Source organism: Aedes aegypti, chromosome 1, assembly GCF_002204515.2.
Source record: "Aedes aegypti strain LVP_AGWG chromosome 1, AaegL5.0 Primary Assembly, whole genome shotgun sequence".
Classification (NCBI taxonomy): Eukaryota; Metazoa; Arthropoda; class Insecta; order Diptera; family Culicidae; genus Aedes; species Aedes aegypti.
The window spans coordinates 248128698-248143957 of NC_035107.1; the positions used below are offsets into that span (position 1 = coordinate 248128698).

The window sequence follows — 15260 nt, forward strand, 5'->3', positions numbered from 1 at the left end:
CGGAAATGTGTCAAACTTACTTCTTAAGACTATAATAAGCCAATGTTTAAAACCATGCAAGAATATTGAATTTATTATGCTTGATTGTATAGAACCATGTCTTCAAAGTTTGTACGGATAATTTGCGGACACCCTGTACTCGGATTGTCCATTAACAGATAGCCCCCCCATTTACAGACATTAACAGAATTACCAAAAGCTACTATCAGGAATGCGATCCGGAGAAAATTGAGAGAATCTCTCACGTATCGCTCTCTGTAACTATCATAATATGCAGCACATTATGAGAGACTGTTTATCGTATACTGCTACAACTTTGGTCAGATCGGGAGGACAGCAGTGCATGATTAAAGCCCTCTAAATAAGCTCCAAACCTGGGGGAAACTATGCTATCGGAAGTTCGGGATTGTTTATCGTACCAGTAAAGTAAAACACCTACCCCCAATGGTAAACAAGCGAGAAAAATTGATTTTATCATCGCTCTCTCTTTGGGGCTCTCGTTCGCTGCTTATATTTATCAGACTTGTTATAACTTGCGATACATTGCCGATCGTGGACCGCAACTGATGGCATGTTGTCTTTGCTTGCTTTGATCGTGCTTCAAAATCAAATGAAAGCGTATTCTGAAATGCCTGGCCGCAGAACACAAAAATAAGGCGAAAACAAACTTTACGCATAATGGCGCAATTGACACTGTTGATAGCACAAGAAGGCAAAACAAAGGGTCGCTGTTGACAGCTGATATTCCAATGGGACTCGGCCAAAAGGCGGATAGAAAATAGAAATGCGGATAAAAAAACATGGTCGATTTCTCAGTTTTACTAGAATGTCAATTTCGCCCAAAAAGGATTGTACACAAATTATGCGACGCTAAATTTCAAGTTTGGTGGCCCCTTCCTTCCTCTTCGTCACGCTTTTTGTATGAGAACTCTGAAAATTTTGTAAGGCTTGTCACGCTTGGCTTGACCTCCTACCCTTGGAGCGTGACATAAAGTGAAATTGCAACAATGCTTGGTTTACACAATTATACGCTGAATATTCTGAAAAAAATAATGCACATATGAATCCACGGCTCGGTCATTTCATGTGCATTATTTTTGATTGAGTTTTCAGCGTACAATCATGTAAACCTATCTATTTTGCTTTCAACATTCTTAGAGAGAAAACATTCCGCAATCAAAGTTAATCATTTTGCTAGCAACGCTGAATATAATAGACATGTTTGTAGGTTTTATCATTGAATTATTCATTAGAAATGGTTTTACATGATTGCAGCTAAAATTACGTTTTGTGTAGATCTAAGATTTTGTTGGTGTGCAATGTCTAGTCCATAGATACGTGTACTAACTATAAAAATAATATATGGATAAGTAATTAAACAGAATCAATTTTCAATAGATTATCTTGAAATGGCATTTAATTCTTGAATCTATTCTGAACAGTTACAAATAAATCCAATATTTTTCTAGCAAACTCACATTGAGTGAGCTCATTTTACAGTGGACATCACAATATTATGTCAAAAAGCTTTTAGATAGCAGTGCGAACACAGGGTGGTACTATTTTTATTTCGCTGGGTGTATTATTGAATGTTTTTCGTGTATGAATTCATTCGGCCTTGTTTCAACAAACGGGTACTTTTGAAATAATGTCGTTATCATATTGGCTATTTCCTGGAGAAGCTTTAGACGATTTCCTGAAGAGGCTGTTGTATTTTTAAAGAAATGAGAATTTTAATTCAAAATTTATGCACGTTTTGACGAAAATCTAACAAGAGTTTTCCAAGAATTCTCTGCGGATTTCATCAGGATTCACTCAAAAAAATTTACTAATAGTTTCAGGAACAATTATTAAATTTGTCAGAGACATTTTCGAGAATTGAATGTACTGTAAATCTTCTCAGGAATATTAGCTGATTCATTTTATGGACTAAACAAAGACAAGTCAAACGAAGAATCTCGGCAGGTACGTCAAAATTCACAAGATCAATGATTTTGCTGGGCACACGTTATGGATTTACAAAGGATATTGTTTGGAGTCTGCAAAAAATCGTTTTAAGGATCCACCATTTCAAACTTTCACTGAAGTTTTTATCCGTATTTTGCTTAGTTCTTCTTCTACTTTCTGGCATTACGTCCCCACTGGGACAGAGCCAGCTTCTCAGCTTAGTGTTCTTATGAGCAGCACTTCCACAGTTATTAACTGAGAGCTTACTGTGCCGATGACCATTTTTGCTTGCGTATATCGTGTGGCAGGTACGAAGATACTCTATGCCCTGGGAAGTCGAGAAAATTTCCAACCTGAAAAGATCCTCGACCGGTGGGATTCGAACCCACGACCCTCAGCTTGGTCTTGCTGAATAGCTGCGCGTTTACCGCTACGGCTATCTGGGCCCCTTAGTTCTTAGTCATTAATTCACCAATTTGGATCATTCAAGAATCTTATGAGGTCATGTAAACCCCCTTAAATTTAAAAAAGAAAACGCCTAAAGTTACAAATGTCATACGAGATTCTCGAACAATGTTTCGCCAAAAGGCCGCGAAGATTGCTGGGCTTCGTAGCCGTGCGCTTAGCGGCGTCAGTCGTGTGAGCGTATTGTGCTACGGCATGTGGGTTTGATTCCCGCCCTAGTCGGAGAAAACTTTTCGTCAAACGAAAAATTATTCACTGGTCCACTGGTCGTTCCGTGTGTCCGTTGTCTAATATTAGTTATGTTCAGTCTGTGCAGCCTATGGCTGAAGACGGTGTAAATTGTCTTTTCTTTTTATAAGCTGAAAAAATCTGTCATTAATTGATGCTGTATAGTCGGACAGCCGCTAGACGTTTTTTTTCAGAAACCAAGAGTTATTTTAAAAGTTGAACCCCATAATACCCCATAATGTCCTCTTTAAACCGGACACTTATATGGAAGTTTAAGGAGTGATTTTGAAACCAAGAAAAAACAATGATTTTGTCGATAAAAGATAAAACACTATCGATCGTTATGAAATATGAAAAACAACACACAGTAAATCTCAGTAAATGAAAGCCGAATATCAGTTAATCATGTTTCGTTACTAAGCAACCAGTCAGTTTGTTAGCTGAATCTCGGGTAAAAATAGAAAATCGAGATTCCCACAGCCAAGCTTGTGAAAAAATCTAAGTGTGCATGATATATCATCATTCTGCGGTATTGGTAAGAGTTTTAAATCAGCTAGTTCACTTGTACGAATTTAGTGTCTGGGCATATAGAACACCTAAATCTTAATTCATATTTATTCAAAAATAAAATTGGAATGTACAACAAGCCTTTCACAGCCTGTTTCGCTTGTCCAATTGTAGAACTTTCAATAGGGCCTTAAAATTTTGCATGAAATCTTGTTTTTATTAAATAACACGACAGAGCGTGTCCTTGCTACTACTTTGGCAAATTTTCCAGCTCAAGTAACGGCTAAATCATATTTAAGCTTTAATTTAAAAAATGGGTCCAAATGTGAACATTGAAACTTTTGATCACGTTTGACGTTCACTTCGCCATTAGGGTTTTACTACTTAACATAGGGGTTGTTCCATTTCTGAAGGCACACGATAAACAAAATACGCCCAATATTTGAGTTTAAACATTTAAAACATTTGAACATTTAAAAATTTGTTTCTGGCCTAAACTCAAGCGTTATTACTATCCAAATCAACGTTCAAATAAACGTACATAGGGCAATTCGCCTAATGTTGAATGGCTAAAAACGTCGCCTATTGTTGAACAATCCGTGTATTCCTTATAGCCAGGCTTTATTTTGCTCATCTTGATCTGATACATGGTGCGACCTCGTACGCTCACAACAATTATGAGTCAGCGTTCGATGTTGGTTGAATAATCCGTGGTTGAGAGAGTGAAGAGAAGCGTTGGCTCTATCCAAACGCACATCTTCCATTTGACAGCTCTAGCTTACTGCGAGGCTCTGCAAACACATCATCATTGCTTTTGTGATGATCTGAGGTTGGTTTCTCCGTCAACGCAAGAGCATGATTTCGCTTTCCTCTTTGCCCTTTTGAGAGCCAACGAAGAGCTGTCTGGAAATGCTTTTTCCCGAACTGAGAAATGGGAAAACATGCTCTCCCCCTAAATGAGACAGGGAGAAAATAATCTCTTTCTCTTTTAAGCACTGAGGTTGTCAAAACAAACTCTTCACCACTGTGGGAATGAAAATAACCAAACACAATCGTGTTAACTCTTCATCCCGTAGAGCTCGTACGCTCAGTTTATGTGTGGGTAAAATCGCTTCTCTTATGTAGTTGATCATTAAAAGGGGGAGAAAGAGGATAAGTCAAGAGCAAGGAAGAAGCCTGCTTATGGCGTGTTCAACAATTAGCGAGCATTTTGATCGTTCAACAATTGGCGATTTACCCTAGTTTTGAATAAAAAAATTTGAAACAAAAAAGGCCGAGCATACAGGACTCCCTTCTATATTGAGCCAATTTAGTTGAATGTCTTTAACTTTTGATAATGTTGTTAAAATTGAAATATTTTATTTAAATAATAGAGTATCTCATTGTTTTTTCTTCGACACATTCGTTCTCTTCGTCATAAAAGGTTTTCTAGAATCTTTTTCAATTAAAATATTTTTTGCATAAAGTCCCCCTCTTCTTTAGATGAACGACATCCAGTCTTCTATTTCTATCAAAGAGGGCGGAGTATAAAATAAAACGTTTATTTGGTTGTGTACAGGGTTAATTTAACGTTTCGGACCAAACAAAAAAAAGGCTGATGAATCCATTAGTGGCGGTTCCATTGACTGAAAGATCAACCCTTGCAAGTAAAAGATCCTTGACTATAAACGGTTCCTCAAACAATATTATAAGGTTATCTAGATTAATGCTAAGGCTAGACAAAATTCCTTCAGCTGTAATTCAAGGATTCAATGATGTATTTATATAGAGATTACTTTGAGAATTCCATTAGGTACTTCACCTAGAATTTGAATAGGAATGTCTATAAAAAAAATCCCAAATTATTCCATAAACAGCACTCATTGCCTTAGATATTGCTTTATGAGTTTTCCTAAAAACTTTTAGCCAAAAATTCTCTGTAAACTACTCTAAGGCGTTTACTAGAAATTTTTCGACAGCCACAACTAGATTTTTTTCGACCTGCAAGAATTTTTTAGATAAATATTATATAAAGAAGTATTCCTGTTTTTCCTCTCGAATTCACTGAACTTTCATCCCGGCAATTCAAGCATTCCTCTGGAATTTTTAACATAATTTCTTCTTCAGAAATGTTTGAAGGGTTTCTCTAGTTATAATAGAAAGGATTCTCATAGGAATGCTCCTGGAATTTGGACCCATGAACACATGGGTGTCAGTATGTATTCTTCCCAAGATTATTCCCCAAGATTCCCAAGAAGTTCCTTCTGCCAGGATTATGCTTGGATTCTTCCTGGAATACTCTTAAATCTCCTTCAACAACTCTTTCAAGGGTTCTCCGAGGAATTCCAGAAGTTTTTCTGGGGTTTCGTCGATGTGTTCCCTATGAGATTTTGGCATTGTTTACACTAAGTGTAGAACCGAAGACACAAGATGTCGGTAATATATAGTATACGTTTGCATAAATATTTAATAAAGACTTATACTTACCGATTGTACGTCGATGGTGATACTATATTATCCGGTGGTTGTCTATTTACATTAGGTTTTACTTTGTTAACTTGTTTAGTTGAATTAAGCATCTGATTGGAATCCGTCAGCACGGTGCTTCTTCGGTTTCGATTGATCACTTGAAGGACGGGAAAGAAAGAAGAAAAAGGAAGACAGAAAAATAGAAGAAATAAATAACGTTAGTGGTTCCATAACTAAGAAGTTGAACTAGCCATTAGTTGTATATACAAGAGCGTCAGGAGAAAACTAATGAATATAACTTATGTACATAGAAAGTTATCGACCGTGATAATTTTACTTAGAATTTGTTTATCGGCATATCGGTCATATTTTTGCTCGAAGTAAGAGGGAGCATGGAGAAGAAAGCAATGAATACTAGATCGATAGGTACCGTAAGGGAACGGCGAGAGACGGCTGTCTTGGTAGTGTCATTCTCAAAACACACCCAAGCCGTTCCCATAGGGGACGTTAGCCACAAGGAAGTGACGTTTCAAGTAATACTGTTTAATATGGTATGCCCTCTTCAACATCTAATCCAATTTCTCTCGCCGTTCCCTTACGGTACCTATCCATCTAGTATTCATTGCTTTCTTCTCCATGCTCCCTCTTACTTCGAGCAAAAATATGACCGATATGCCGATAAACAAATTCTAAGTATAACTTATGTAGCATTGTACATGTTCAATATTCGGAAAGGAATGAGCAGTATTACAAAACGAAATTAAATAGTCTTCGGTTGTGCTCTGAAAAAGCATTTGATCGAAACGATTCTCGATGTCTGTAAAGAGGACTGTAGCGTGTAGGCAAATCAAGAAAAAAAAAATCCAACATGAAATAGTAGAATTTTAATACTAAGCGCAATAAACTCATGTAGAAAGTTGAGACGACACTGAAACAAAACAACACTTTGAAACTGAATGAAGGAACGCTCTCGAGTTTTCTTTTCCTTTCGAAACATTCCTCTGGCACTCACAATTGATATCCTCCCGATCCCTGGTAATATCGCCTGCGTGTCGTGAAATGGCATGCGTGCGTGCGTTGTGTTGATTTTGGACGAATTTCGATTTAGTTTTGATGGGGCCGATTCGGAATTTTGGTTTGCATTTTTTTTTTAATCCATTCAATTATGATGTGACACAGTACACAGTGAATTCATGTGTGGTGGTGTGGTCATTGCAGGAGTCGTACGTTCGTTTGTTTCGATGACGAACCAGCAGGTGGCGTTGAAGTGTAGCGGTTGAGAGCAAGAAGAAAAACACGATTCAAAAATTAGTCAATCAACTACGAAAATGTTTGGCTGGAAAACAAAATCAAAATTACACACACAACACATTTATTTTACGTGTTACGATGGCAGCTTCAAAAATGTTAAAATAGACTTGAAGAGTTTATAGAAAGTAAAAAGAAAAAAAATAGTTTGCAGCAAAATGGAAACAATAAGAAGCGCGATTAAATTTAGTTTCGACGATGATTTGGTTTTCTACACATCAAATACTCTAAAGAGGACGACTAGGTACACAAAAGACGTCGTGAATTCGTACAAAACGTACATTACGAATAATGTATCTGCTCTACTACTAAACACCGAGAGGAAGGGGGAAGCATTCTTAAAAGTTCCGGATTATTTGTTCAGGTTGTTTCATTGAAAACAAGGAAAAAATGGTGCTTAGGTCGTTTAACGTATTCGGTAGAAAGGAAGACTACAAGCAAATGGAGGGGAGTTATGGCGAGGACTTGTAGTTCTAAGGCAAGTTGCTGGGTCATAAAAAAGCGTGATCTTGAGGTTTGTCCCAAAAGGCAACATTAGATCTGTGTGGGGTGGTACTGCTGGGGTTGTGAGTGTCGGTGAAACTGTGTTGATGGTTGGTTAATATGGGTGCTATTAAGTGCAGTGAATAGTGTCCTCGTTTCCATTTATCTTCTTGCTACGAACTACTCCGTTTAAGCATTTTGTTTTGAATGGCATAAACTTGGTTGTTCGTTTCAGAAGAAATATTGGAAAAAGGGCACATCACGATTGATGATTTTCATAGATATGCAAGTTTTTTGCTTTCGATCTGCTTGAACTTGTGAAGTTTTCTCCATTTTAATACGAAATTCCTAATATGTTTGAATAATGACAAAATCTGTGTTAGATTCAAGTGTTGCAACGCATTTTTCTGTCCTTTTCAAATCGATGCCCCATAGTTTGAATTTTTTACCTTGAAAAGTTTTGTAACTTATTCTTTACTTTCGTTATCCATTGAAAAGGTATTCTAAATAGATTCAAGAGTTATATACCTTGCATCATGCTCCTAAGTCTTTTGTTTCTAAATATTTGGAAAATACAAGCTTGATTTGGACAAACTGTCTATATTACGAAAGATTGTTGAGAAGAGCACTTGGAATTCATGCTTTGCTTCCAAGCCTTCTGTTCTTCAATATATACCCAAACTATCTCTGGTTTAAGGCAGCGTCCATAAATGACGTAGCATTTTATGACCAATTTTTGACACCCCCTCCCCTATCGTAGCCTATTTTCCAATACATAATACATGGATCGTCACAAAGTTCTAGAACCACCCCCCCCCCCCCTCCCTCCTAAAATGCTAAGACATTTATGGACGGTCCCTAAGTCATTCATATGATTTTAAGTTCAGTTCTTGAACTAAATGTCACCCTGCTCGTCACATCATCATCATCTCCCTAAATTATTTGTCAATCAGCTGAGAACATTTTTGAAAACAAAATCGAATAATGAATCATATTTTTTACGTCATCTGACAGCTTTTCATTTATGTTTTGTACGAAAAATATAAAAAAAAATTAGATATTTTTTTTATTTTATATCGCTTGAGCTACTTTGACTATAGTTGCACTGTTCCTATTATAACTCTAGCTTCACAAACCCGAATCAAAATCGAAGTTTTATAAAACTTTTATACTTTCCCTTGGAAGAATGGATCAAAAGCCTTTTATTGATGTAAAAAATCTTTTAATTCATCCTTCATTTGGTTTAACAAGCAATAGTTTCTCTTAGTAGTGCTGCTAAAGGTATAATAATGCTACGGCAGATGCTTAAATTTAAATAAAAGAAAATATTCTACCGTTTTTTGAGTAAAATCACGGATAAAATCTCAGCATTGAAATCGTTAGCAACATGCTCCTCCATTTTCACTCCTGACTTTTGTTTACACATTGAAGATAGCCACAGTTAGGAGTTTTCTTATTATGGACAAATACTATTGAAAGCTGCTTCCTTAAGGATTTGGAAAACTTCAAATAAGATCTTTGAAGACCTATGCATTACTATGGCTAGGATATGTGTCCCAATAGAGTGGTTCAAAACATCGTTTTTGCTGCATACCATATATTCAATTCAAGATCAAATTCTGAGTGTCCTCCCAAAATTGAGCTTATTCGGATGAAAATTGAGACTGCACAAGCCCTTCAAAATTTTTATGGGAATTACTATGGAAAAAGCAAGCAACTCATTCAATCGATCATAGTGTTTGTCCATGTGCTTTTGAGGATTAGAGCTACGTTGATAATGTAAGATACTATCATTAGCTACAGCTTTGCTGAAATCCGTTTTCAAATCGGACGTCTCAGTAATGATACCAGGCGGTCCTAGTTTGCTTGAAACTTTTGTTTAGCGAATATCTCAGGAGCCTGACCGGGGGGCGGGACTTTTCCCGAAAACATGATTCGCATAAGAACGTTTCACATAATTTTATGGCTGGACGTTCAGCATAATGGAAACTTGATATAAGGAGAATAATATGCCCCCCCTCCCCCTCATACCACTTAGAAAGTTGACGTCTCCGGCAGAGTTGTTAGAAAGTGATGCGCTTTCATTGTTCAAGCGAGTTGTTTCAAAATTTTACCACCAGGTGGCGATAGTATGTATGAAACTTTTGTTCTGCAGATATCTCAGAATCCTGACCACTAATAAAGATGGCGTCTTTGATCATATTTGACGTTCACTTAGTTGACAAAATCGCAACAAGGGGTTGTAGTTTTAACACTGGGGTTGTTTCTATCTGACATTTCGGAAAACAAAATACACCCAAGATTCGAGTTTAAACCAAGGGATGTGACAAGATCTCAAAAATTGTAAAATATGTTTTTTATACAAACGAAAAACCTTTCAAAGTTGAGTATACCTGTGCTTCTGGCCTAAACTTAAGCGTTTGGTTCTAAAATTGGGACAGGGCTTTAGGACCCTATTGTATATATTTGTTTTAATAAACTCGACCAGTGGATTACAGCAGAATTGTAACAGATTTAGTTACTCAGTAAGCAATGAAAAATTTCCTTAACATTCAACGAGATTGAAACAAAATATGTTATATTTCAAACAAAATTATAACGTGATATGTTTCAAACTAAACAAAAATATGGCCTTAAAATTCAAAAAGTGCTAACAAGGCGAAAAAATCATTCTATTACCAGGCTTGACAGAATCTCCTCTGCGCTGTAAAATGTGAGGCAATTTTGACGTTTTTCTGAGGAATATAAATTGAACTTCAGAACACTCTTGGGCGATACACCCGAACAAAGCAGGCCACAGTGGTACCGCCCATAGGTCATAAATCAAAATACAAAATGTCTTAATTGTCATTCCTTCCCTTTTTCATGGAACATAAAAATCATAAAAATTATAGATGTTCCTGTATGATATGCATATTAGGACTATGAATGATTGAGTGTATTTTTCATGCGTTGAAAATATATTAAAATTTGAGCGATTTCAGCGATTTCAGCGATTTTGTCTTCGCAAGCCAGAATAAAATATTTTTTTTCAATCTGTCACTTCCAATACATTTTAGAGTGTTATTTGACATCTAGGAGTCAGTATTGATGTTAGTAATGCGGATAGAAATATACTCGCTTCGTAACTACATCACTTTATTTGAATATATTCTTAATCACATTTAATCATCACGGGAAGAGAGATTTTGCAATTGTCTTTATGCACATATAGCAATTCATATAACAGAGCATTCGCAATATGATGTTCACATCCTAATCAGAATTTCTGAAGTGATATCAATAACGACATCAACCTCGATGGAGTTTAAACAGTCTAAAATAATTAATTTGGCAATTTCCGATGGTATTTGCCATCGGATATTGAGTAAAATGATTTATGACCGCTTTGTAGTACAAATGGAACCACTGTGCAGGCCTCGCGGAGTTGAAATGGCACTCTTTTTCGACGGCTTTTTGCTCTGTAGTGTTTTGTGCTGCATCATCCTCGATTATTTTTCGTTGACTCTCTGCTTAGCATTTTTTCGCTCCCTTGCAAAGAGACAAAGGCAGCATGTTGCTCTATAATATGTCACCGAAATCTGATGATGTTGAGATATATTATCAAGTCTGTCTATTACCGTCGATGGGGGTGACAATGGGTCTAGGGGAAGAGATTGGGTCAAAACGGAAAAATATGTTTTGTGAAATATTTCAGCTAATAACGCTGATATTACTAAAATTAATAATTCATATGTTAGGGAACATATTATTGCACATAATTCATAACAATATACATTTTTAGAAATAGTAGTTTTTGTTTACTACATCAATAAACTTGCATGTTGAAACTAGATAAAATTTACAACATTAAATTTCTCCTGTACAAAGTATCACGCATGTACTCTAGCCTCTATCGTTGTATTAGTAGAATGTTGAAAGTCTTTTCATTACACATCACATGTATTTTTCGGAATCTGTTTGATTTTCCCACAAAAAAATCATTCTTTTCGGTACGATGTCTAAAACATTGAAAATGGGGGTGAGATTGGGTCAAGCAAGAACGATAGTAAATGAAATTCCAAGTCCACTTTTTTGACATTTTACGGTGCCGGGTGTTCTCTTTTTTCATTAAGATGTGTTTATTCTTTCTAAATACAGCATCTCTGAAGCATCAAACAAGTCTACTTGAGTATTCCGTGCATTGAATAACAATACAACGCATTTTGACAACTTCTCAAACCAGCAACTGTGTTTCGTGCGCAGCAACATCGTAAATTTTTATCAAAAGGGTGTTTTTTTTTCTAAATTTGATTATTTATCAGTGTTTTCATATTATAGAAACATCTCTCGAAAGTACAAATGAGTTGGATCGCTGAAATACTGGGATTATGACGTCAACTTCTGCCTGAGATTTATTGATCGTGGAATGTCGCACCGAAATTTAACTATTTGCGAAGGTTTAAAATAATCATTGTTTCAGTACACCTTTGGGGAAACTGAATGGGCTTTATAGCAATGGGGATGAGACTTTGAAGACAATTTGAGGGAAAACCACGAAAATGTATGTAAACTTGACGATAAATGTTGGGTTTACATATTTTTTCTCATAGCTCTTCAATTTTCAGTATGATCTTTCTTTTAAGTGGGTTTTTCATACTTGTGAAACATCTTAGATATCTTTTTGTCTTGTTTGCATCGTTTTTTGTCAATATTTTTCAGTTGTGAATGGTTTTGAAATCATATTCTCAAAAACAAGTTATTTCAATTACAGTGACCCAATGTCACCCCCTCTATGGGGTGAGATTGGGTCATTTTTCATTCACTTGTTGTGCCGCTGTAAATAAATATTTGTCTTTAATTTTTTGAACAGTTGTTAATGTACCATCGAAGTACATACACACCAAATTTGAAGTTAATTGGAGTTAAATTGCGATAGTTATTCAAAAAATAAATCGCACATATCCCTTTTTGACCCATTGTCACCCCCAACGACGGTACTTAAAATCAAGATCAAACTCAAAGATGGCCGTCAGATTTTTTCACTTAATTTAATTCCTCACTCGAATCGAATCGCAGTAAACACCGCCGATTGAAAACTTGTTTCTTTGTTGTACACAAAAATGACGTTTGCACTGGCCATATACGTCAAAATTGTAGAACATGATTTAGAAAATCGTTCACTTCATAGGGTAAATACCACAGCCCACCTCTAGTTTTTGTAGCCTATCTCACTCAGTTTTTTCTCAGCTTTTTAATGATGACCTCAGAATTCAAAAAACAAGCGGTGCGCTATTGATGAGACAAACGAGTTTTCTAACAACATTCGAGATGGCGGCCAAATTAAAAATTGGCGCCATTTGTTTTAGCTTTAAATGAAAGCTATATCCTTCCTCTATACGATGTTGCTATGTATTCCAAGGGAAATATTACACATATTACGCGCAAAAATACCTACGATTTATCCAAAAATAGGCTTTTTCGCAAACTGTTTAGTTAGCTGGCGTACGGGGGGTCCACCAATTTGAGAAAACCGAAAGGACCACTCTTTAGTTTTAGCATATACTACCGATCAGTGACATAAAATTGGAATTCAAACGATGTGTGCCGATGGCGGCCTGGTTTTAGCGAGAACTGCTCTTCTACAAGCAATTAAATACGCTTAAAATCAATGCCAAAATATAGAGTTGACCAAAAACTTGTAATTTTGAACCAATATATCATAATTTGTATTGGTTTCACTAGTTTTTATTAGATAAACATATAAACGTATTTTATTCTGTAAATTCCATATTTTCTTGCGAACTATGCTATCCAAGAAGTTTGTTGATAACATACAGTTTTCTGATCACAAATTATCATGTGTTCCATATTGTACGATGTTAGAATAAATGGGACGTACATTTGGTTGATTCTTGATAACTGTGCAACAAATATATCACAAAATACCGTGTTTAATTTGAAGTTCAAGTATCTTCATAATGTTTTTCGACTCATTTTTTCATCAAAATGTGACAAAATGGAGCAAAAATGCAATCCTATCTACATTAAACTTGTATCTGTTCCGGTAGAAGTGATCATCGATGTTTCATCAAAATTTAAGAGAACATTTTGATGAGGACGATTACACGTTAGCATGTTTTCGCTACTTGAATAGAGAAATATTTGAGATTCAACATTTCATTTTATTATTTTTTATCATAATGGGAAACTTGCGATTACTCTAAAGACCGTGTCTGAAAATCTGGAAATTTCAAGTCCATAGCGGCGCTAGAAATGGAGATCCTAGCTCTCGCACTTTACTGTTCTGTATAAAAAAAACGAGCAATCTGCCACTCACCTATTGTTAAACATTCAAAATTCTCACCAATTGTTGAACATTCCTTGTGTTTCTCATGGCGTGTTCGACAATTAGCGAGCATTTCAATAATAGACGAATCATCCTTTCTAATGTTATTCAGTGCTATATTATAATTTGAAAGATCTACCGGAAGCTTTGTTTAGTTTCACTGGAAAAACTTGTTTGCGGTCCTGGGGAGCTTTAGATACCGTAATTATTAGCAATTTTTTGCATAATTTTACAGTTTCTTTCAGAACCATACGTCATATTACGGAACAGTTATTGCAACATTGAAATTGTCACTGCAATACAAATGGAAGCAGACAAATTAACTTTCTTCTGTAATAATCTTGAAAATAAACCTCAAGTTTGTTCTTAGAAAGATTCATAAATTCGATATTTTCAAGGTTGAGAGTATCCGAACCCCTTTTGTGATTATACTTATGGTGAAGTTGCATCGAAGCAAAACCTCAAATTTTCAAGAGCACAAATCAAGAAAACCAGACAACGGATCAAGCTGAAAACTTGATCGATTGATCATTCGGTGGTGCTGACCAATCGATCAAGTTTTCAGTTTGAACCGCTATCTGGTTCTCAAAATTAATGCTCTTGAAAATTTGAGTTTCGGTTTCGATTCATTTTCACCTTACACGGAGAAAATGAAGTACTCAAAAGTGAGTTAATTTCACTCAATTTATACTGGCTAAGTTCTTTTCACCCAATCGGCAGATCAAATAATTCAACTTCCAGTACTGTGCCACTCACTCAAATTTGAGGTAACGCACTAAGGTTTGGATTTTGGGTTGTTTTGCTCTTCGCTCTCTGACAACAATGGAAGGAGCGAATGAAACAGGGAGAGAAAAATAACTCAAAATTAAGTTAAAAATACTCAAATATGGGTTTTCCATTTTCTCCGTTTATGAGAAATTTTTTTTTAATTGGCCTATTATCCCACAGGTGTGACGCAATCATGAAAGCACTGACAAGATGATAAGAAGCTGCTGAGAGACTGTTCGAACTGAAAATTCAACAATGTGTGGAAAATGATGACATTCACTTTTTTGCTTAACATGTGCTGCACTGGAGGAAACTAACCAAGGAGACGAGTGTCACGAACACTGAACGAAAAATAACCAATAAAACCAATACAATTGCTGTACAGTTGTTGCATCTATTTTCACATTTTTGCTGCTTCATTGATTGTCGCTTTGAATGTAATCGAACAAAAAATTGTATATCATAAGAAGAAGAAGAGGAAAACAAACTGTCTTTACCCGATGAAATGCCACGTACGTGCACCCGTTTCGGAAGTTCCGGCGGGGTAAACGTGGGTGCAGGATGATGACCGTCGTCTGCAAAATTCACAATACATGGTTCTAGAAAAATTCCACTTCGTAGCTTACTTGGGAGGTAATACCGAAAATATTACTAAGCAAATGAACGTACTAATCTTCGCACTAGCGAAAGATAGGAACAAAATGAAAAGTACGAAAAATGGAAAACAGTATTATAGGAAAATATTATCTAGGGGAAGCATACGTTTGAAAGTACTAAA

At 36.0% G+C, this 15260-nt stretch overlaps 1 protein-coding gene across 50 annotated transcripts in view; it reads right to left on the reverse strand.

Moving 5' to 3' along the window:
• Positions 1 to 15260, reverse strand: part of LOC5578934 (calcium-activated potassium channel slowpoke) — a 226985-nt gene that overhangs the window by 12899 nt on the left and 198826 nt on the right. For 27 of the 50 annotated variants that reach the window (XM_021837453.1, XM_021837454.1, XM_021837496.1 and 24 more), the window contains 3 exons: positions 14980 to 15057; positions 6608 to 6640; positions 5614 to 5752 (listed from right to left, as the gene is read on the reverse strand). In XM_021837453.1, the coding sequence (XP_021693145.1) occupies positions 5614 to 5752; positions 6608 to 6640; positions 14980 to 15057 (250 nt within the window). The remainder of the gene's footprint in view (positions 1 to 5613; positions 5753 to 6607; positions 6641 to 14979; positions 15058 to 15260) is intronic. The other 23 variants (XM_021837501.1, XM_021837502.1, XM_021837482.1 and 20 more) reach the window with 3 other exon arrangements.